The 25,640-nt window shown below is 37.6% G+C and overlaps 1 protein-coding gene across 2 annotated transcripts in view; it reads right to left on the bottom strand.

The window, feature by feature from the left end:
* Window positions 1-5,169: 5,169 nt before the first annotated feature.
* LOC134653555 (connectin-like) overlaps window positions 5,170-25,640 on the bottom strand; it is a 121,995-nt gene continuing 101,524 nt past the window's right edge. The window contains exons 2-3 of one of the 2 annotated variants that reach the window (XM_063508936.1): window positions 6,379-7,414; window positions 5,170-5,935 (exon numbers count right to left, since the gene is read on the bottom strand). In XM_063508936.1, the coding sequence (XP_063365006.1) occupies window positions 5,274-5,935; window positions 6,379-7,384 (1,668 nt within the window). In that variant the 5' untranslated portion in view covers window positions 7,385-7,414 and the 3' untranslated portion in view covers window positions 5,170-5,273. Of the gene's footprint in view, window positions 5,936-6,378; window positions 7,430-25,640 lie in introns of those variants that run through there. The other variant, XM_063508937.1, reaches the window with a different exon arrangement.

The raw sequence follows: 25,640 nt of genomic DNA, 5'->3' as shown, positions 1-25,640 counted from the left end.
CATGTTCTCATTTATTGATATTCAACGTAATGTATACCATATTTATTGTATTTAGAACATGACGATCATTAAGAGATACTCGTACTTAGTTATTCCCGTATTTTGTTTTGACATGAATTGATAAAATTGTTGACAGAAGATTAATTATTTTTAAGACATTTTTAATTTGTATCTAATAAATAATATCATGTTAATGTTAATGACGATCATAATATAAATTCATGTAGATTAGTTTAGCATAATTTATAATGTAATTTCATATTATGAGAATAAATATCTAAATCTAAAATCTAAAATAAATCTATTTACAGTAAAAAAAGCTATTAGTCCATATCCATATGTACAACAATTAGACTGTGATAGGACTGATAGGTGCTTAGGTACCTACGTAGGTATATCCGGTGGCGAATGCACTAGTCCCAAAACGCACTATTAGTCAATACACTCTAATTTCGAAAGCCCCTCTTCTCATAAGAAACTAGGCCCAAAATACCATATTTCCAAAAAGGCTCATTCTCGATTTACACGAGAACCATTGAGAACTAGTCCCAAAATACACCTTTCCCAAAATACCCCAAATTGTGTTCACCTGTGCGTGGCGTAATACTTTATTCTCATAATGCGTAGGTCTCAAAACACTCTAGTTCCAAAATACCCTATTTTTTTGGAATGTCTCTTTATGACTGCTTTCAGCCGTAATCATTACCCGTTTGATGCCTAAAATATTTTTTTCAAAAATAGGATTTATTTAATTATTATTTTGAGCTATACAGGGTGTAATCGTTAAGTGTTGCTCGGCGATAGTTCCGTAAATATAGCAGATATCAGAAAATTTCAAATTGATATCGAAAGTGCATATAGTGAAAGTGAAGGGCAATATACACACGAGTGTTTTAATGCCTGTGTTGATAAAGCAGTGTATGGAACTATCATAATTAGGTGGGCGAGAAACTACCCTCATTTATGGCATTATTGGCATTATTTATCTTAATTTTCTGATATCTGCTATATTTACGGAACTATCGCCGAGCAACACTTAACGATTACACCCTGTATAGCTCAAAATAATAATTAAATAAATCCTATTTTTGAAAAAAATATTTTAGGCATCAAACGGGTAATGATTACGGCTGAAAGCAGTCACAAAGAGACATTCCAAAAAAATAGGGTATTTTGGAACTAGAGTGTTTTGAGACCCACGCATTATGAGAATAAAGTATTACGCCACGCACAGGTGAACACAATTTGGGGTATTTTGGGAAAGGTGTATTTTGGAACTAGTTCTCAATGGTTCTCGTGTAAATCGAGAATGAGCCTTTTTGGAAATATGGTATTTTGGGCCTAGTTTCTTATGAGAAGAGGGGCTTTCGAAATTAGAGTGTATTGACTAATAGTGCGTTTTGGGACTAGTGCATTCGCCACCGGATAGCATAATATTAAGTACCTACCTTTGAACGCGAACTGTAGAGATATATTATATCCTTATTTGGTCGCAATAGTTATCAAGTTAAATCATACGCAGGAAATCATTCACTAATAGATAATTAATCTATTTGGAATTCCAAAGCACTAGGTTTCCGAAAACTTCCTGCTCCCAAGTGAACCTAACTTCAATTAAATAACTTAAATCATAACTTACTTGACTTGGGACGCAGTTCTAAACAGCTTTCACCATATTGCGTCGTCAACTTTAACTTTAATGATATTCCATTTGCGAAAGCATTGCAGCGTAGCAATGCTGCGCTGCTTGCCATTGCTAAAAAAATTATAAATTCAACGTCAATGCATTTCAATTGTAATTGCATGCATTTAAGTATGTTTTATTGCAAGTGATTGATTGATTGCATGTCCTCCAAAAACATCAGCAGTACCTAAGCATCAATTAGAATTATTTTTTTATACATCATCGGAAACTTGGCGTATTAAGGTGGCATTATCAAACATTAGGATCTGAATATACTGTACGTTTGCTCCAATATATTGTAAAAAAAAATCTAAGTAATCAATACACATAGGCATGCCAACTCCTGTAAACTGTGGTAATGTGATATTAACTTACACCGCAAAGTATCAACAAAACAGTTCAATTCCGCTATATCGCTAATTGTTTCTCAATTAAATTAACCAAGGCCAATAACTTTCCTTGTTTGTTGAAGTAATCAGTCATTACCCTGAAGGCGAAAGCCGTAAGAAAGAAGATTTATCACAAGTGCAGCAGATTGCGGATGAGAGCTGTGGACCGCAATATGCAGTTTGCTGCAGGACTATTCGGTAGACACGCTGTGGAACTTGGTTACAACTGCATGTGCTTTAAAATGCTACATATGCCTGTTTCTCAAGCGTTCCTCGATTGACCTTAAAGTTACTTTAAGATAGAGTATGTGCGGAAAGAGAAGAGTCGTGGAATGTATGGAGCCCGATACATTCCACGACTCTTCTCTTTCCGAAGAGACTCTACGTCAAAAATTTACTAAAAAAATTCTTCAAACAATAACGTCACTTTTGTCACTGACATATCCGATCCATATCGTATCTTTAGCAAATTGATCGTATCTTAAAGTTCGAATCAGGCCTTTGGTCACTTTTTCTTTAGTGGGTTGTTCTCAAAAAATATGTTTGCGGTATAATTGTCGCGTCCCATACAAAAAGTATTAAGAGTCGTGGCAATTAGATGCAACCGCAGACATGTTCTCAGAAAATGACCCATGATGAATCGAATAAAAAATCTGAGTATTTTTCTAAAAAAATACGTATATGCTTCAAAAGATTTACTTATGTACTTTAATTATTTACTATATTAAACCCTGGCCCCAGAATCGTACCCTGGGCGAGTAGTGCGTGTAATAAAGGCCGTTCTTCTTATCAGCCCGTTGCAGGCTTTTGCATTATTCAGCGGCATATTTATAGCTTAATCTGTGCACTGGTTTTATTTACGCTAAAATGTTTCTGCTCAAAATTAGTTTATTAACTAAAATAGAACTTAACATTTTGACTATACGGTCGGTTGTTGTTGTATTTGTAACCTAATAAGGTCAGTTAGTTATTTCGCAGTAAGAGTATGTACCGCCTTTGTAAGGACCGTTGTGAAATATTAGGTAATATGTTATAACTATAGTGGCTGTGTAAGCTGTAGATCTCGCGAGCATACCTTAGCTTAAAACTGAATAAATGTATGACACCGCCATTTAGAATAAAATCCAAAGCCTGAATCGACAAAAAAAGAATCTGTCCATTTACAATTTACATCATACATTTCGGCAGGTCTGATGATATTTTCTATAGGAGTCAAATTTTTTTCGCGGTGTCGGAGTTGGTCCCATACTTAAAGTTGCTTAGTATGATTCACATCGTAAAGTATTGCAGGTTACTTAAAAAAGTATCCTGTATTTGTGTAGGTATGTTTCTAATAAATAAAAAAGTAATAGAGATGTTTGTAATAAATAAAAAAGAAATAGAGAGCGATTATCCACACCTACAAGTATTTCAAACACGAACCAGAAATTTTATTTTTGTGATAAACTGGGTTGAAAAAAGACCCAAAATTTTATTTAATCGCCATCTATAATCATGAGTCAGAACGACTCCCTTATTATTTATTATTACAGTACACCGCCATCTAGACGACAGCAATCGAAATCGAAGCCTTATTCCTCCACTCAACAGTTATTTGGCTGCTGGCTGTAGCCTAACGTTACGGATGGTCTCCACAAGATGGCGCTAGTAGTCATGATTTAAAACATCCAAGCTTTAGCAAGTAAAGTTGAAAGTGTTGAAGACTTGAAACACTGATGTTCCTGTGACTGGTGAGATTATCATTTGTGTACTATCTTCTAAGTGGCAATTGGACCTAAGATAGAGCTCCAGATTCAGAAATATTCGTATTAGGTATTTTACCTTTAAGAGATCTAGGAGCCTAGCCAACATGATAATCGTACATAGACAAACGTCAAACGAAAAGATTATAAGGAAATGTATCGAGATGATAATTGTTGCTACGAAAGGCGACTATACACTCTTTGGACTATACCCCATACATTTAATTATGTTTCTAATTTTCAATTTGTGTTTTCTACTAACGATTGTCAACTTGGTTATTAGTTATTAGGCCCTTTCTGGATCATGCCGACGACAAAATTTCTCTCCTTAGCAGTTTGCACCAAAAATAAAAATTTTTACTAACTTCGAGCTTTTTATGTCCATATTATAAAATAGATGCATAAAATTACTGCATAAACAAATAAGCGCGCTTAACTTTGAAAAAGTTTGTCAAAACCTTTTTCTCCATTCGTAATACTTTGGAGTTTCAACCTTATTTATATGCATTTATGCGAATAATGTATGAATTTTTCTTCCGTTAAGCCAAGTTAAGCCAAGTGAGCTGTCTAACTTATCATTTAAGAGTTTATTTAAACAGAGAGTTGAAAGAAACTAAAGCCTGTATACATTCATGTTGTTCTCAACCAGGCATATTAAGCTATACCTACAATTTTGAAGTAAATACTTAGCTACTTACCTGAACAGTGACTAGGTAATAGGTAAAATAATCTATAGGTAAAGAACTTTTCTTTACTGCAATGATATCCAGGTTTCTTAGAAATCCCGGTTAAGGTAACCGGTTCCGGTCCCTGCAAACGCCATACAAACGGCGCGATTCGGGAAATGAATTGGTGATTCACTAGATAGTAAAGATATGTAACGTTCCACGGCAAAAGGTACCTTGTGGCGGCTGGGGCTTACGCTATTATTAACGCCCTGCTCCAATATTCAGCCGGGGCAATGGTACCTTTTGCTGTGGAACGTCACATATCTTTAATATTTCATATCTAGTGAATCTCTTATTCATTTTCCGAATCGCGCCGAGAGTTAGCTTCAAATTAAAGATTCATAGAACGACCTAGCTAGAATCAGACCAAGATACCAAATTTTAGGTCTGAACCTCAAATTTTTAAATTTCAGTGCTCTTCGTCTTCTTAGGATCTTATCCAACCATTTACCTACCAAACATTACGAGTATCTGCCAGGAAGCAGTGTTGGCCGAAACGTTAATGCAATTGAAAATGTTGGCCATTAACCATTATAAATTGAACCTTAAACCGTAACGGACGATTACAGTAAGACAACAGTACGCTGTAACAGTTAAACCAGGATCGAAAATAATTTTATACAACCTCCAGTCTTTATATCTATTTATTTTTTATTTTAATGACTGTGAGAGCTTAAATACATTAACATATACTAAACGTTATTAATTACTATAGTTTAATTATATTAAATTAAAATAATAACCTAGACACTAAAAGGGTAACAGTAAATGCGGCACAAGCGACGTTTTGCTGTGCATTTCCTGGCATATGTTCAGCAATTTGGTCTCTTAGAGCGTCAGGCTTTGCTTCGTCTGCTGCCATCTCATCGTAAGCCTTTTTCTCTGGCTTAGCAGATACTGTTGCCAGTCGACTAGTAGTATACAGATTCGGCTTACTAACGGAAACATCAGTAGGTTTCACAATCTTATTCCTGGATTCAGTGACTGTTCCCTTCCTTGCTTTAGAATCGAGGAATTCATTGTTGAGTATCGTATTTACTTTGGATTCAGTAGCGATACGTTTGTTTTCATGACTAGCATCTTTGGCTGGTATCATTGGCTGTATAGCAGTAGCAGTATCATTGGTGCAGTTCATTAATATCCTCAAATCGACGTAGAAAAGCTTTCCGTTCAATTGTGTGTCGTCATAGTACTCATAATCGGCGTTCTGATTTGGTTCTTCTTCGATCGCTTGACTTTTCTCCACGTCTGTGGCTTTGGCGTATAAATGGCTAACCTTGGCATCTGGAGTACATTTGAGGTTCTCTAAAGCGATTTCGAGATTTTTGTTTTGTGTTTTGTTCAGCAGTGTTGTGAACCACTCCAACCGGCAGTCGCAGGGGAAGTTGTTTCCTGTGAAAGAAAAAAAATACCATTAAAACTTAATGCATTATAGTGTTAGCGAATATTTGGAAAAGTGGGGTTTTTATAGCAAACAGAAAATGCAAAAAGATTTTGCCAGCTAGGCTAGTTCAAAATATCGCGGAACTCTAAAAATGGTCCCATGCCATCATGTAACTTGGTTTTGTCTTATTTGATAAATTTTTAATATTATAAGGTACCTATTTATGGTATGAAAACTTAATATTTTGCTCATTATAGCTAAACATGACAAGGAAGGCTGACCTTGGCTGTCCACTGTTGCCTTTACACTAGATAAGTACTTTTACTTGTACATAATTACTATTACAGTAACTAATTATAAATAAGGCTTCATCGAGGAATTAACACTATGAACTTCTTTTTGAAAACTTGATTACAAAATCTACCGAACGATTAATAATAACATCTCTCACCTTCTACATCCAGAGTGCTGTTTGCGCCATAAAAGTTACTTAGAATCGGCGCCATGACCTCAGCATTCAGTTCTTGCAACTGATTATCCCTCAGACTCAATGACGTCAGGTCTTTTAATACTTCGAAGATTCTCACACTGTCAATGCTAGTCAACTTATTATTAGCTAAAGTCAGTGAGTGCAGTTTTCCAAGTCCATTAAAAGCTTTATCATCAAGCATTTGAATTTTGTTTCCTTCTAAATTTAAGGAACGTAGATTTTTTAGAGGCAAAAAGGTGTTGTCTCCAATGACTTCCAAACTATTGCCACTTAAGTCCAATATTTCTAAGTTGGTAAGACCAGAAAATGTTTCATTATTCAAACTGAACAGTAAATTGTTATCGATCTCCAATAGTCTCAGATTGTTCAAATTCAGAAATGCTCTATCGTGGATAGTAGTAATAATATTGGTCGTCAAGTACAACTTTTGGAGATTCGGTAGGTCGACAAAAACGTCCCTATAGATTTCAGCAATGTTATTCTTGTCTAATACAATTTTTGTCAACTTCTTGAGATGAGCAAACGCTTTTACCTCCAAGACTTCAATCTTGTTATCTTTTACGTAGATTTCTTTTAATTCTGTCAAATTGGCAAATGCGTAACTCTCAATTTTTTGTATGTTGTTGTATTTAACGTCTATCTTCGTCAGGGAATTGGTTTTCTGTAATCCTTTAGTGGGGATATATTTGAGTGTTTTTCCTCTCGAATTTGATAGGCTTAGTTTTGTGATGCTTTTCAGAATGGAGAACTGGTCCCATGCTGGGTCATCGGGATAGATGTTGTCAGTAGTTACATAGCAATCTGCGCTTTGGATCAATTGGTTTGCTTGATCCTTGTCACAGAGGCACTGTATCTTAAATGTGTTGTTGTAGTCAACATCGCAGATACTGTGGTCCCTTTTAGGATGTATTTCTGCTGCGAAGCTGGATGTGATGTAAAGAAGTGCCAATATTATCCGAACAGCCATTGTATCGTTGGTCTTCTGTCTTCTTTTAACCTGAAATAAAAATAAACTCTCATTAATCACGTGTAATGACTTCGTCTGCGTGGGATAATGATGATTATTAAAAATTATCCTGTCCTTCCTCAGACCTCAAACTATCTCCATACCAAATTTCAGCGTGAAGAGGTGACAGACAGACAGAGTTACTTTCGCATTTATGATATAATAAGGATAATAATATCGTAAGGCCTTCGGCCTTCAAAATTGTCACATGTCACCCACCCACAACTATATAAGTTCAGGCGCGTAAATATCAAATCAATAGGCATTAAATAACTGGGATTTTAAAGTTCTAATGTCACTCCTGTTTTTGACATTAATTCACCAAAGTGTATATTGCAGGCGCATGAGTCAGGACGGCAAGAATATTTAGCATCACAACAGGATACGAGTATAAATATTAAGTCACTCGGCATACAAGTCACGTCTTCTTCCCATTGCCAAGGTAATGAAAGCAATGAATACTGCTCTGAATAATTAGTTTGAAACAGTACCCCGCTTAATCAAGTTACCTATTTTGTGAAATATTTTGCTTACAGCAAAAAGTAGAAAGCGTAGATCATGATGCCCCTCTGGTTCCTTTATTAAGGTAATTGCGGCCAAATCCGTCTGCGGAAAATTCCGATCACGAGAGTATTTTTCTTTTATTTTTCAACTATAGAATATATAGAGCTTATAGATCTGCTTTTGACTGCTGAAACTGAAAGCAATCGCTGCTTTATCGATGAAGTTAACAATCGTGTACTTACGGAATTTCCCTCAAACGGATTTTGCCGCATTGACCTTACGTACTTTTTACACGACTGCCAAAAAAAAGGAGTGCATTTAGGATTAGGCGCCTACATTAGTATCGCGTAGCTTGGGCTCGTGTTATATATCTCTTTCACAGGTACTTATGAATTTGATTTATCTGCATTTTTTTTTATAATCGTATCAAATATTTTATGGAGTTTGGAGATTTTATACCTTTGTACGTCGTCAAAATTTAAACAAAAATAGTATTTTTAGTTTAGTTAGTTTTTCGTGCCTTTCAACATCTTTTTATACTGGATTAAGGTGTTTGTTGAATATTCAAAGTTTTTTCAATTACTTTGAGTACCAATGAGCAAGTCTTTGGTACTCAAAGCAATGAGTTTATAACGGTGACATAGTAGCAACAGAATTAGCCACATAATGGTTGTATCGGGAATAGCCGGGCGACACAGATGCGTGTTCGTGCAGTAGATTTATTGGTACTCACGTCTCAAATAACAAGAAAACACTGTGTTGCAACTGTATTTTAGGAAATGAGGAGCAAGGTCGTAATTAATGAATAATGAATCATAGACGAGAAGAGGATAGTGGACGAATGTTTCTCCTGGATATTGGTTATATGAAAAATATGGGGTCCCTTTGTTTCCCATAAAGTTTTAAGTCATAATGTATTGTTTGTTATATTAACATTAGTCATAAAACTGAAACCGTTAACTTTTCAGGATTTTCGTAAGGTTATCCTATAGATACGTTAGGTTAGGTTAGGTTAGGTTTGTTTTATGGAAATCCTGAAAAGTGACGCATGACGCGTTTCTGAACCAAGTGAATTATGACTAACGAGAATGCAAGCAAACAATACATTATGACACTGATTATGACTTAAAACTTCATGGGAAACAATAGAGACCCGAAAAATATTTCTACATTGTTCTCTCAATTCCACTGTTAGAATTCTGAATTTTGGAATATTGCGTTTGCACGGGTATCAACATTAGCACGAGGAAATATAAACAACAGTGCCCCCTTGCATTGCAACATTGTCCATAAAATAAATAACTATTGAATTATGATGATTGCTGCTTTAACTTCCCGACGACGATCTAAATTAATATAAGTTTTACAAGAACACCAAGACCCGTATAACAAGTTAAGAGGAAAGTTAACTATTTATGGCAATTAAAAACCTCATCTGGCACGTATAATGACAGATACATTGTTAACGACCTAATTAGAGCCTCGTCTTAATCCGAACTCTGGAAATAGAAATTAATTCTTCTTAAATTATTAAACTCACAGACTGTTGAATTGTAGTCCTACTACAGACAAAATAATAATATAGACCTCTTAAGTTTACATTTTAAGTATAGATGGTCAAGCAGGTCTTGTCAGTAGAAAAAGGCGGCAAATTTGAAAAATGTAGGCGCAAAGGGATATCGTCCCATAGAAAATTTAAATTTCGCGCCTTTTTCTACTGACAAGATCTGCTTGACCAAGGATATTAAAGTTAAAACAGAATGAAAACTGTTAAAACTGGTTCTCCATAAATCATAAATTATTTATTTGCGTGAATAGGGCCAGATTACCGTTGTTATATATACATAAAGCACAACAAACAAACGTAACCCCATTTTCCTCCCTAGATATAGACATTTTAGAAGCTCAATATATGGAAAAGAAAATCCTTATTTCAAAGGAACGAAACTTTGTTTAAACTGGCAGTCTTTTATTTCTCACTCGTCTCTGGTTATCCGTCTTTATTATATAAACTTGTCATTTAGTTAAACTTCACCAAGTTTAGAACATACCCGAAAGCGAACAGCTTCTGTTTCTATTTCCGTTAATCCTGGTTTGAATGACAAGAACAGAGGCGCTATCGGAATTATTTAATGAGCCGATTCTTATGTTGTTGTTGAATTTTCTTTTCGTTATATTGGGATACAATGGTAGGGGAGCCCAAGAGGGGATTTTTGTGTTTACTCCAGCGCGTCAGATTAAGATATGAGTGATATCTTGCTACCCCGTGTAGTCTACCTTTACCCCTTTTAGCCATCTATGTTGAGCCCTTGGTTGGTGGGGGGTTCAACAAATTGTTAAGCAGATTGTGGATTTGGTCATATTAGTCCAAATTAACGCTATAATTGTGCTATTATTAAATCTGATAATTATTTGCACGCATTTCCTTAATCTGACGGTTACAATGTAAAAAAAAGCGGCCAAGTGCGAGTCGGAGAATGAAAATGAAAAATGAAAATGAAAGTTTATTGGTAACAATGGTTACAAGTCTGTTTAGTTAAGTCTATTTTTCACCTACATACACAAACATCGGACTCGCCCATGAAGGGTTCCGTATTTAGGAGATTTTGACGTATTAAAAAAAAACTACTTACTAGATCTCGTTCAAACTAATTTTTGGTGGAAGTTTACATGGTAATGTACATCATATATTTTTTTTAGTTTTATCATTCTCTTATTTTAGAAGTTACAGGGGGGGGGACACACATTTTACCACTTTGGAAGTGTCTCTCGCGCAAACTATTCAGTTTATAATTTTTTTTTATTAGAAACCTCAATATCATTTTTGAAGACCTATCCATAGATACCCCACACGTATGGGTTCGACGAAAAAATTTTTTTTGAGTTTCAGTTCTAAGTATGGGCAAACCCCAAAATTATTTGTTTTTTTTCTATTTTAGTGTGAAAATCTTAATGCGGTTCACATAATACATCTACTTACCAAGTTTCAACATTATAGTTCTTATAGTTTCGGAAAAAAGTGGCTGTGACATACGGACGGACAGACAGACGGACAGACGGACGGACAGACAGACAGACAGACAGACATGACGAATCCATAAGGGTTCCGTTTTTTGCCATTTGGCTACGGAACCCTAAAAATTAGGTGTCAAACTTGTGGTCGTCAGATTAGGAAAATGCCTACAAATAAGTGTTAAATTAAGTTATAGAAAAAATATAGCATTAACGTGGACAAAAACGATCAAAATAAAAAATAAAAATAGTAGACGCTTTCCGGCTCGCTGGAAAAAAAAAACTTTATATAACTTTTTTTCTTCTTATCATCTAATATTTCGATTTCAATAGGTATCTGTCTGTACGACGCTTGAGTAACTACACTTTAGCATCGTCGGTTCCCCAACTACAGTTTGGCTGGTTTGAAGCGTAAGGGCGGGATAAATATGAAATCACAATTTGTCCCGATAAAACCGGACTTTTCCAGGCCTACCTTCCCCTTTGGGTTAGTCAATCGCATTCGTAAAAAGTAGTGCCTTTGCTTATTCTCGGGATTAGGTTGCTGAGTGGACGCTAGGCTCCGCAAATAAGCCAGGATAACGCTAGGAAGCTGATAATAATAAATTGAATCGAAAATAACTACCACAAATCGGCTCATATAACTAGTCCGTACGTATTAGCGCAAGCAAGACGCATTTTACATATCATTTAAATATTATCATTTAGATGTAAAAATAAGTTTGAATTGGCCTCTAGGTCGAACTATGTAGGTATAATTGTTCCAAAAATAAAAGTGTTAGACGAATTACTAAACCTAGGCTACCAACATTTTGTAAAATTCAACCTATGTACTACACGTAGGTGTTGTTATGTAAAATTTGTTCCCTGATCACGCATTTAAGTATTAAACACGTTTAATTTTACGATTATTATACCAATTTTCTCTTTTAACGGTCCAATTTGGTACTCATCCAAATAGGTGTGTCAACATAATTAGGGACCTAGGCAACAATGAGGTTGGATAGCCTATTACTAACGTGTTACCCACGGCTAAGGGCATCCAACATTGGCCCGACACGGCAAACATTAGCCCAAATTAATTAATGAATAGAATAGAATAGAATAGAATAGAAATCATTTATTCAGACAACACATCAATACAAACAAAACACATTGCAGATACAAGGCAAAGATAAACAAATCAGCGGATATAGTATAAAGATGTGAAGCCGAAATGGTCTCCACTCAGCAATGCAGCTGGCACGACTAGCGTGGCCAACGGCGCTGGTTTTCTGTGGAGCCAGCGGAGTGTGCGGGACAGCATGCAGTGCAGGACACGTTGTGGACGACGGGAACAAATAATATTTAATACTATTATAAATAAATATATATCAAAATTATATTATATATAAATATACATAACCTAACTGGTGAGTAACTATGAGACGCCGTCGCATGCTTTGTGTATATTTAGTTTAATAACATTTAGGTACGGTCGAGTTCACAAACATCTTTACAAGCCAACGTTCCAAAAATATATTTACCTACACGAATTTACTGTCAGTGTCTTAAAGGGGTACCTTTTAACGTGCGACTGACATCATTTCGGATGTCACAATATAAGTTTGAATTGGCCTACTAGTCACTAAATTGTAATTGTTTGTGAAGCATCCCTGTTCTTCACTGACTGGGGCCCGTTTCTCAAAAGCTTGTAACTTGTAATTCAAGTAGAAGTCCCTTTCTAACAGAAGCTGTCAAAAAGTGACATCCACTTGTAGGTATAATAGGTATATATTACAAGTTACAAGCTTTTGAGAAACGGGCCCCTGGTCTAAACGTACCTACTTTTGCTTTTAAATTTGTTCAAACGCGCCAAAGTTTGCCGGGCCTAAGCAAACAGACATTTCCCCGCGTGAAATTACCTTAAAGATTAAAGTGTGTTCAGCCTAATCGGCAAGTCCCTAATTCCCTTATGGTAACCCTGGAAAGAGCCTAAATTTCATCACACCAGCTCGTAAAAGCTCTCTTTATTCTTCAAAAACTGATGAGAAAGTTGCATTTTATCCACAAGAGTGGCAAAGTAAGTTGATATTACTGTATGATTTGTGTATCTTACTCATGAATTTTATGTGAAAACAATGAGTTTTGATAAATTTGTAAAATAAATGAGAGTTCTCTAAAGAAGACTCGAGTCTAATAAGGTAAATAAATATCAGGGGACATCTTACACAGATCAACCTAGCCCCAAACAAATCAAAGCTTGTATTATGGCTGCTTGGCGAAGTTGAAAAGAACTCAAGGGCCTGATTCGGATTTTGAACTAGACATCTATTAGATATCTAATAGACATCACCAAGATATGTCAGTATCAAACAAGTGTCAATTAGTAAAGTTTTTGTTTGAAGAAACGTCACTTTTGACACTTGTCTTGTTTGACACTGACATATCCAATCCATATCGTTTCAATATCCAATATTTGACGTATCTTAAAGTTCGAATATGGCTGCAAGTTTTGACTTAATAATTAGTCTGAAAAACTGATTTGAGTTAAAGCAGAAGACCCAAGGTAGTCAGAACCAACCATAGACTAGGAATCCTCTAGACGGAGTTTAGAGCAATTACTTCATGAAACCGATGCTGCCAAAAATACGGGGGTGCGGGGGGACGTGGTGAGCGAATCCCGTGCCGTGATTGGTCCGTTCAAAGACACGGACCAATCACGGCACGGGATTCTGACACTTTGACTCGAAGATGGAGTAAAACTACCGTATATAGTGGCAGAGGGGGTAGCCGGCCAGTTACTATGCTCAGTCTAGAGGATGTCTTGTCTGTGGAACCAACACTAGCAACGGGTGTAGCTCAGCCTTAAACAAATCGTGTTCCTTATTCTTATGACTCACTATCTATAAATTAAATCAGTCAGACATATTTAACGTCTCAATTTTTACTGCGGCTATTGTATTACTGTATCCACTTTATCTCGTAAGCGTGCGCTTCTTAATCTAGCTATCTTGTAAAAGATCGACGACCACACTTTGATTTGTTTACTACGATTTCCATGCTTGAGTTACACTGTTAGATATACCTAATTGTGGCGTTCCTGCCCTAAAGGGTCATTATGAACATTGAGCGTAAGGATCCTTTAGGCATGGAACGCCACAATCACACAATTTCAAGCTGACATGAGAATTTATATCATAACTTATCCTTCAAACATTTAAGGTTCTGTTGGAATATTTAGGGAGATACCGAGTGTATTTTGTTTTTATGAGGACCCAATTTTTCGGCACTATTGCATATACAATCAATGCCATTTATCAAGAAGTAACTGAGGTGCTATGAGTTTTTATATAGGGAACTCATAAAAACAAATATTGAATCTTCTTTGTAGGTACAAAAATAAATAGCAGGCTTCTTTAAGGTATTTAAAATAATAGTTTCGGTTTATAAAGGTTTTTGAAATCAAATGTTGGAATTGGAAATGTAGTTAAAATATATACCATGTCCCAAAATTATGATGGCCACAAAATGTAGTCCCTCAAAGTAAATAAACTTGGTAATAAAGGGAAACGATGTGATTTTTTACGATATCTACGCATACACTGGGTCACATCTATAAACAAGTATAAATAGGCAACATCTGTTCGGGGTGCGTAGCCAACATGCCAATCGTTTATGCCCCGTAGCGAGCGGAATGCAACGGTCACTGTCGCACTAATATGGAAGAGTGTTAGAGAGGTGACTACTGTTATGCATGTACTTATAATAAGGTGTCACATAGTATAAAACAAAGTCTCTTCCCGCTGTCTGTCCGTCTGTATGTATGCTTAGATCTTTAAAACTACGCAACAGATTTTGATGCGGTTTTATTTTATTTATTTTTATTAGATAGAGTGATTCAAGAGGAAGGTTTATGTATAATTTGTTAACCCGTGCGAAGCCAGGCGGGTCGCTAGTGGCGAATAAACGTCAGTGCGTATCTGAGCAGCATTTGTTTCACTCGTCCCGTTCCGATATCTAACAACTACGCTACGATACGGAGCGCGAACACGGTTGGCATGTTGGCTATGCACCCTGGACTATTTTTAACGGACATTGGGCCGTTAATAACACCTGCGACCAATATGCGGTTACATTTTGTTCGGGACCGTTTGTGAAACATTTGTGAAACTGACAGATACATGTTATACTTTGCGTAGGTTGTAACCATCTGAAGAGTTCAGGGAAATGGTGACGATGACCGGCTCCGGTTTACGATGTTAGATGATAAATTGAATTCAAAGCGAAACACTAGATATATCTATAAAACTGTATAGGTAATTATATCTATTTGACTCATGGGAGCTTGGGGTCCAATTGGCAACTATTCTCTAGAATTAGCATAGGTACATTTTTTTACGAAAGCGACTGCCATCTGACCTTCCAACTCAGAGGGGAAGCTAGGCCTTACTGGGATATAGTCCGGTTTCCTCACGATGTTTTCCTTCACCGAAAATTACAAAATTAGGTATAATCTTACATAAGTTCTGAAAAATTCATTGGTACGAGCCGTGCCGAGCAGAGCCGGGGGTTGAACCCGCAACCTGCGGATTTAAATTTAAAAGTCGCACGCTCTTATAGCTAGGCCATCAGCGCACATACTTTTTAGGAAATATTTATTGAATATAAAACAAATTCATCCTTTTTAATTAATAGAAAAATCAATTATATATTTCAAACATTCTATTTTGAAAGTAGAGGTAATGAACAGACCAATTCCAATCAATTCTTAATGTCACCTGAGTCCGACTGGCTTAGAGGCCAATTCAAACTAACACCCGACATCAAAACGATATCTATATAATGTCATTCATTTCATTCGCCCGAGCGTCTTTCTCGCTCTAAAAGCCGGGTGTCATTCTGAATCCCTAACAACGTTTGTCCTAAAGTCACTTGCCCTAACTGGTTTGTCCTAATGGGCACATGCCCTAACGATCAATTGTCATAACGATTATTTTCCATAATGTAAGGTTCTGAAAAATGGTTAGGTTTTAGAACTTGCTGCCACAAAAGTGGGTTAGGTTAGGGTTAGAACTGCGACCGTCGTAAAAAATTAAATATGCTTAATAACATTAGGATAAGTAATCAATAATTAGGTAAACCAAATTTAGGGTTTTTAGTGTTAGGACAACTGATCATTATGACAAACAATATTAGGGAATGCAAAGATAGGAGAAAAGACTTTAGGGATTCAGATATAGATCCCTAAAGGCCACCCCACACTAGCGTTGTGACACTGCGTTTGTATGGATATGTCAGATTAACGTTTTTACATAGGTCTCAAATAGAGAATGATTTTGTTCTGTGGCAAGGATGTCATTGATGTAGCAACAATACATATGACAACCATCTAGCCAGAAACTTGAAGCTGATGGGGTTGCTACCTCAAAACTAAATTCTAAATTTGTGGAATAATATTAATTAAAATTTAAATCAAAAACCTAATAAATAAATACAATAAAGGTTGAAATATGTTTAGATAAATAAATATGATTTATTTCTGTATGTTGAACTTACATATAAAATTATTCCATGAATTTCATAGTTACTGTTATTTTGATTGCTGTCATCCCAGGGAGAGTAGGCCTGAGATTCATTTTCTGGTTGGCTTTCGCCCGTGATGGGCATTTTTAAGTTCTAAAGTGAAGCTAAAAACATCATGCTCTGGTAGCATCGATCCGAGTCCTGGAGAGGCAGCAGTCGCTGCGCCCATGAGCTGAGAAGCTCATACTATAGTTATTTTGCCACAAACGGTAAGTAGAATATGATAATGTGTAGTGTTTTCAGGTTTGACTCTTTGTTGAATCATTGTCCTTGCATAATTTGACCATTTCGCTTTGTTTCCAGTCTGCTGGTAAAACAATGTGGTTGGGAGGGGGAGTCACAGCTGAGAGATGAGTCCACTCTAAGAATTTCCAGCTGGTGAGAAACTTAGATCGTATAATGTCTCTTAGGTTAGCAGACCACATGTTTCTAGTTATTAATCTTGAAATGTTTCTTTCAGCTGACTGGGTGTTATTACGAATGTTATTACGAATGTAAATTCGGTTATTACATCGGAGTATGGAAGTCTGTCCATATTCCTAAAACTTCAAGTGTGTCTGGTGAGCAGCTCGCCATGGGAGTTTTCGCTCTTCAGCTGGGTGGAGGACACGACAACTTCAAGCTGAGGCCGTAGTCCTCTGCGGTGTCGGGTCGGACTCCTGCTGCTGCAAGTCGGCTCTGGCACAGCGGAGGATGACACGTCGGGCTTGAACTGGCGGTAACATTATAATGAGGTCGGTGAACGCTTTCCTTCCATCCTAGAAGCATTTTTCCAAATTTAAATTTAGAGAATTAGTTACAATCGTATGTGATGGCAAATGATAGTTTAGGGACTAACAAACTTAGTTAGGTCTGCTTGTAAATCATTATAGAACCATTTTGGCACGACCCAGCTTCTACCAACTGAGACAAATAGAATAAGGTGCTTAATGCTAGCTCACTGAATGATTTACTTGTAGAGAAATTTCCCTGTGAGAATAGAATTAAATTATGTGTCACAAAAACTAACATTTCATTTGATATCCTTTAGAAACCCCTGAAAGGCTGATGGAAATAAGTTGTTAGCACCTGCTTGAGCTTTTGGTAAGATTTAGATTGGTTAATTAAGTAACTTAATTGTCCGTGAGTTTCCGCTGGGTAAAGCCCCGGCCGGGCTAGGAAAATTCACGTGACAGCGTCTCCCGAGCGTCAGTACAGTCAACTCGACGCAACGCAACGTTGGCGCAACTGCGCAGCGACGCCATTTTGCCCATTTTCCATAGCGCCGGCGCTCGGGAGACGCTAGTGTGCGGTGGCCCTAATGCATGTACGGACAAGTCCAAGCTAAATGAACGCGCGAATGATAACTAGGGTGACTGCTATAGTTATAATTGGCCACTACATAGTAATTGGCTACTCTGAACAATAAAACTTCTAATGGCTTGTTTCTTTCTTGGCTCCTCTACACGATGGGCCAACGCCGGCCACTCCAAGGGACGCAGCCATGCGGTAGAATGAGATAGCAATATCACTTGCTCCCTCTAACGCATAAATGCGTCCCTTGGAGTGGCCGGCGTTGGCCCATCGTGTAGAGGAGCCATATGATTTGATAGGAGTGGCCAATTAATACTATGTATAGTAGCCAATAACTATAGCAATCGCCCTAACTGATATCATTTATACATCGTTTTGATGTGAAACGCACGTTCGGATTGGCCTGTCAGTTCAAACCGTTCATTATGAATTCCGCTAAGTTCGGTCGGACGTCGATATTGAAATTTCATAGTCCATTCCTGATTAATTATCGGCATGAGGCCCTATTCAAAACTTCCAATGCCTTTTGGTGACGTGCGTAGTGCAAATTTCACAAAAAGCTGACTCTTTTGTGAATTTCACGTCACCAATGAATGTATCCGGCCAAGGAATGGCTTCCAGATTGATTGTTATGTATTTAAGGTACGAAATGGTACAGAAATCAATTTTCTTGACCTTAACTGTCGTAAATGTAACGGAAAATATTAAAAAAGTCAGTGTCAAAAAAAACATTTCTTCAACCAAAAAACGTCACTTTTGATAGGTACTGGCAGAACAGTATCATATTGAATACAGATCTAATAACTAAAACTAAAATTGGCCTGTTAATCTCAATCAGTCATAATTTTATTATTCAATTCAGCGGGGTTAAATTGGTTACCTAATACCTATGTCATGTCACAAGCTGTCATTTAAACGCTTTGAATAGAGCTATGCTTCGGATGTGGAATTTCAATATGCTGGTATTTTAGGAATTAAAATTAATGTCTAAGTTAATTAAACTAATATTCGCACCATTATGTTTCCACTTTTGCAATTATAATATAGATAAGTTTAAAGAAACGGCGCCTACTATATTCGCCTCAATAATTAATCATGACTAACGCCTATTCACAAAGATTTAATAAAACACTTCACTTTTATGAACCATTGAAATTGAGGGCATACAAACACCGTTTCATCACTTGCCTACACTTTATTATTAACCTTAAATAAACGTAATAAGCTTCAGATTTCAATAACAGAGGGCGGTATAAGATGACACTTGTTGTGATGGATAGTGAGTTCTAATTGTTAGTCCTTAGATGTATGGAGATGGATAGATGCGGTATATTCTTTTGGGAAACAATTTAATTATTCTTTCATAAAAAATATTTTAAAATGTAGAAACACTACTAAGTATATAAATTATAAACTCTATTTCAGTTTATAATTCTATGGTAGGTAAATAAAAATATTGCACGTGCGGCATATTTGGCATCTTATCTTATGATTAAACTCTGGTGTACCATCAGCCACCATCATGCAGCCATACGATGAGCGAGTCTTTTATATCAGTGGTGGCCAATCTATAGTCCCTTTAAACTTAGCAGTCACAGCGTTATGTAAACACTAGGACCGTCATTTACCCCATCTAAGCCATTTACTCGTAATTGTATTTTACTCGTAAATGGTGTTTGTGGACGTCGGACTATTACTACCTACGCGAGATAAATATACCTATGAAGGTTATTATACAGTTTTACTATGGCATTAAAACTGATTTATTTTGCACAAAATGGCTAGACTTTTAATATATTCGTACATTTACACTATTAATATATATAGATCTTTTTCAGCGAATGTGTATACAAATAATAGTTTTTTTTTCAGTAACCATAAATTAAAAGCTGTTGTGGTGAGTGTTTTCAAAACCGCACCAAAGTTTTTTTCTGCCGACAACTTAATCTTCGATGACAGGGCATGTCGAAAAACAAACAAACACCATTTTTAACATAATTTTCATTACTACATTAACAACACCAGCTTTCACACAAAATTACAGAAGTACTGACTTCATAAACTCCCGAAACCGGAAAAAATCACCATAACCTTTTAGTCTGACTCCAAGCTTTTAAACTCAAACCAGTTTAGATCAGACCTCTGTAAACCCTTACGTTTTGGGGATATTAAGGTCCAGTTACATAAGTCGTAAGTATAAAATGTGATGTGAATTAGTAGAGCAGCCACCCGAGATGTGACACGTCGTTAGCAGACGGCCGACACGGACACGGCCGATTACATTTGACTAATGTCCGAGGGATGTGATGGGAAAAGGCTTGAAATATTGCCGGCAATGTTATTTGCAAAAAGAACGAAAATTTAAAAGAAATAGTTACCTATAACAGCAATATTTTTATTTGTAAACACAAACGAGACAACTTACATATAATAATAAAAAAAAAAACAACGGGTTGCACTCAGGGCGTGCCGGCAGAAGTGAAAACTCAATGAATAGTCCAAAATGCACTATGTATAATTGAGGTTAACGCCATCTAGCGTTAGCGTTAATTACTTGAGACCCCTAAGCACATCACTGTTAGTACTCTAGTTATATTAATACCAGTTAGAGCTAAACTCACTAGATGGCATTTAAATCAATAAAGAAAAACTCAATGACATTACATATAACAGCTTTTCGATCAGGTCACGTGTCCGTCTTACGCTGTCTCGATTTTAACATTTTTTCCCCACCTCAAAAAGTGCACAGCGCCGCTAAAGAAGTTTTCACTTCAAAAAGAAGAAGGGCGCGTATTCACTAAATATCAACTATTTTATTTAAAAACGGTGTTGGTAAACAATACATAGGTATTACGAAACATTGTTCATAAACCGTGTTTCTAACGGGCGAATGAAAACAAAATTACATCATTTTGATGTCCAAATGTAAGTTTGAATCAGCATCAGGTGGCAATATTCCCGCTAACCAGAGTAGTCCCATGTCCCATCGCTAGCGCAACCGACGCATCTGACCATTTATAACTTCAAGCTAATATATCAACATTTATCTACGCTGAACATGTCCTCGGAATTAATGCCAGTGTCGCGTGGCCTTATAAAAATATTTTAACGACTCTGTTGTCGCCCATTTAAGGTTTTAGCAGTTTTTTAGGTTTGACGGCTCGGCCACGACATTGCGCGACTTGCGACGGCGGCAGCGATAACCTTTGGTTGTAACGAGCCACAGCGATCGGACGTTTCGTTCCCACCAATGGTTGTTGGTGCCGCTGTCGCAAGTCGCGCAATGTCGTGGCCGAGCGGTTAACCTTCTCTGTGACTGTGAACATCGTCTTTCGCACGAAACGACGCGACGCGACAAAACTAAGCGCGATTAGGCTGTCTATACGCAGAAAGGCGGACCAAGAACTGCATGGTATTTGCAAATTGCTATGAAAAGATGACTTTTATAATGACACTCCCACAGTTTATTGTGTACAAAATGTCATATATCAAAAGTGACCAAGGCCTGCCAGTGGGGGAAGCCGGAATGGAACCAGCATCTTCAGCCTAGTCTCTTCTTCCTCGCGTTGTCCTGGCATTGCTACGGCTCATGGGAACCTGGGGTCCGCTTGACAACTAATCCCAAGAATTGACGTAGGCACTACTTATTACGATAGCGACTGCCATCTGACCTTCCAACCCGGAGTGGAAACTAGGTCTTATTGGGATTAGTCCGGTTTCCTCACGATGTAGTCCTTCACCGAAAAGCAACTTCATCAAATGATATTTCGTACGTAAGTTCCGAAAAACTCATTGTTACTCGTATGAGCCGGGGTTTGAACCTGCGATCTCCGGATTGAAAGTCGCACGCTCTTACCGCTAGGCCACCAGCACTTGTGGCGTCTTCACCTAGTCGTCTTAGTAAAATAAGCTGCATTGCAGCAGCTGGCAACACTCTGTCCTAACCCAGTCGGTAAAATCAATTTCTACGAACCGAAACCTAGGTTCTAACAATATCAAAACTGCGCCCAGCTAATTGCTTTCATTTTTAGCATAGAAATAAGTTCAACGGCTTTTAGTGAGTTGGTCTAGAAACTGCTTTTAGATGACTAATACCTACCGTATTTTGGACGCCTTAAAAAAGTAGTTAAACTGTGTTTACGAGTTAACACAATGCGAGGGCTATTAATAAAGGTATAGGTGCAGGCCATTGATCTGGGTGCTTGCGCTACGACAACGAAAGGCTATGTATCTCTCTATCACTCTTCCATATTAGTGCGACAATGACAGTTGCGTTACGTTCGCTACGGATCGTAAACGAATGGCATGTTGGCTACGCACCGTGGTTGCCTAGATTGCTCCTTATGTGGAGGGTGTGATGAGCATGAGATTATTGGAATATTGATTAAAACAACAACTCAACAAGATTTTTTACTTTGCTTTTAGTTTAGAAATTTTTAATTTGGAAATATGACAATTATGAAAATGACTTAATATGGTACCTACCTATTTATGTTATGGCACAGAATAAATAATAGTACTAAGTACAGAAGACTCACTCTCTAACAAAACGCGTCTGTTACGATCAGCACAGATATGGCCGCTAGGTGGCGACAGCGCCACGCGCGGCTTATGGCTTTCCCCAAAATTGGGGCCGAACGGATGTACTTTTAGCTACCTGTAGCAAAGCGACGAAATCGCGGAGTGAGCTACGCCTGATTATGTGGGTCAAAACACACTAGCACCTCCTGAGCGTCGGCGTCTAGTATTATATAATCTGTGGTCTAGTCAACTCTATGGCTGCTGCTCGACGCAACATTGCAAATGGCGCAACTGCGCAGCGACGCCATTTTCCATAGCGCTAACTATAGCCGACGCTCAAAAGACGCTAGTGCGGGGTGCCTGGGGTTATATGGAGTTATATGTTAGAACATTTTTTAATGAAACATGCACATCAACAAGCGAATTTCAAAACACGATGATCTAGTTATCGTTTCCGATTAGTTTTTATGCTCGGGCTTCTTATTTAAATATCTTACCAATATAATGCCTAGTTTACACTGAAGTTACAGGCTTGGTACACGGTACACGTGACGTTGCTAAAAAGTAGTGAAATTAAATTTAAAGACGCCTAACGAAGCATTTTGCTTTATTATCCGTAGTATTTTATATTAAAGGAAAAAATGGACAAAGTTACGCTTCCGGCAGGACTTGAACCCGCATCCTCCACAATCCGTGTGTTGCTTTAACCAATTGAGCTACAGAAGCCTACCAGGACATCGCAAATCTTTTCATTCCTTTCGTAATATTATTCAGTTCCTTCTATCCGTTGTATTACTTCTACTCTTCGCACCACCGGGAAGGGAGACGACATTCGTACTATTTGGTACAAACTGTACCTATGGCGTTGCGCGTTGTGACTCGTCCGTACACAGCTTATATGTATTAGAGAATATAACCAAACGGAGTGGTCATTAACAGGCGTTCCCCTCTGTCGACAATAGGCGGCCAATGGTCAACGACATGTCAACCACATGTATGGACTGACGTTTATCTGACATGGCTAAGTTTACGTTACGTAGGTATACCTACATTTGATGTGCCCCTCCCCCGCAAAAAACGGCAGACTATTTTGTAACGAAAATTATAGACGGCGTCTCCGTTGGTTATATTCTCTAAGGTACACAGGGATCAAGGTGTGCAAGATTTGTTTTTGACGTGTGACATTTTCTGTGTATTTGTGTCGTCATTACAGATTGGATTTTATATGTAGCGAGTGAGAAGTGCGACTGTATGCACGTTTCCCCCCGCAAAAAATGGCACAATGATTTATACGGTAAGATATCGTTTGGGCTCCTCCCGTCTCGTATTCCTACATGATATAAGAATGACATGTAAATGATGCCTTTCAGTTATTTTTGAAATGAAAACTTCTGTAGCGGCGGTGTGCACTTTTTGTGATGGGGAAAAAATGTTAAACTCGCGAGAGGTGTCACGTGACCGTAAGACGTAAGACGGACACGTGACCTGATCGAAAAACTGTTACTTCAATGTCATTAAGTTTTTCTTTATTGATTTAAATGCCATCTAGTGAGTTTCGATCTAACTGGTATTAATATAAATCGAGTCCTAACAGTGATGTGCTTAGGAGTTTCAAGTAATGCTACTAAATAACGCTAGATGGCGTTAACCTCAATTATACATAGTGCTGCAGACATTTTGCAATAGTGATTGAGTTTTCACTTCTGCCAGCACTCCCGGAGTGCAACCCGTTGTTTTTTTTTCTTGCATTTCGCTCATACTTGGCGAGCGAAACGCGCGATAGCTAAATGACATCATTCAGATATCATTCTGATGTCAGTGTACGTTCGAATTAGCCTGTGTATTTTCACAGGTCAGTAACAGCAGTGTAACCCCGCCTTTACAAAGTGAGTCACGTAGCGTCTATATTTGTATCTGGGTAGATTGGTAACATTAATGTAAACAGTTGTCTTTATTCACCTAGAGTGTGGGCGGCGTGAGATCGACGCTAGAATTAAATCGTTACTCGTGAAAAATTGAGGATTACATACGACAGCGATGTGTGTTTATTAATTTGTTTATTAGTTTTATGCCAGGAAAGACTTAAGGGTTTTTTTTTTATAATGCCGAACAGAATTTAAATTGGACAGTTACATTTTAAATTGTAATTTAATATTAAAGAAACCTGCAAGTTAGGCAGCGTTTAAGAAGCAACTAGATAGAGTCTGTGCGGAAAGAGAAGAGTCGTGGAATGTATTGCGCCCCATACATTCCACGACTCTTCTGTTTCCGCACAGACTCTATAATATGGACAACGCTGCGGTATCATGGTCGCGTTTTTATCACCTGTCATGTCATGTGTCACTTTCGCACTTACAAACTTGTTAGAACGTGACAGGCATGGTGACAAATGATAAAGAGCCGGCCATCTTAACCCTTCTGGGGCTGTTTGCGTCGCGAGTGCAGGTTTTTTTTTTAATATTTCAAGGGTTGTATTTGCTTTACGACTCGACTTAGTTTTCCAGACACTAATAATTTAGTGGAAACTTGAATTATTTTAAACCTTGTTATCGATTTCCGATGTTCGCGGTAAACCCTCAGAGTTTCGAGTACAGTTCGCACCTGCATGATAAACAAACAGACAGGAATAAAGCTTACGCAACAGGCTCAGCCGAATAGCCGATCCCGCTTTAGCGTTAACTATTCAAGTGCACTTCAACATCTTCATGAATAGATAAGTATAGTGTACAGACGGCATAAAAAGTAGCGGATCAGACTACGCGTCCAAAGTAACCAAACCAAGTAGCTTTTCAAAAAGAGATAATTATATCCCTCTATGTAAAACAATTAGACATCAGGCGGTCTAGTATAAGTTGCGTTCACGCACGCGAGTCCATACTTGAAGTCGCGCTTGATGTATGGAGTCGCGCGCGAAAACGCAACTCATGCATGATAGACTGTCAGATACCTAATCTAATGAGTCATTAGTAATGACCATACATTTACGCGATATACGCAGCGGTAAGAGCATTGTCATTTTGGTCGCATGCGTTCAATGCTGCGCCTATGCGTTTAGTTCAAGTTCAAATACTTATGCTTTAATCATGTAGGCCTAGCAACAAGAACATATAATTATATTATCTTAAGCTAATTATCACAGCAAGTTATTAATGTCAATATAATTCATAATAGTATTGAATTATTATGTTTATCGCATGAAACATCCGTGCGCTTAAGCTGCTAAAGTTCGGCTTGTTCGGTGGCGGCGGGGAAAAAATGATAACTGAACTCGAGACAGCGTAAGGCGATCACGTGACCGTAAGGGGCGTAAGGTGGCCACTCA

The sequence above is a fragment of the Cydia amplana genome, chromosome 13 (genome assembly GCF_948474715.1).
Source record: "Cydia amplana chromosome 13, ilCydAmpl1.1, whole genome shotgun sequence".
NCBI lineage: Eukaryota > Metazoa > Arthropoda > Insecta > Lepidoptera > Tortricidae > Cydia > Cydia amplana.
Note: the sequence above shows the minus strand (reverse complement) of the source record. Positions and strands in the feature narration are given on the sequence as shown.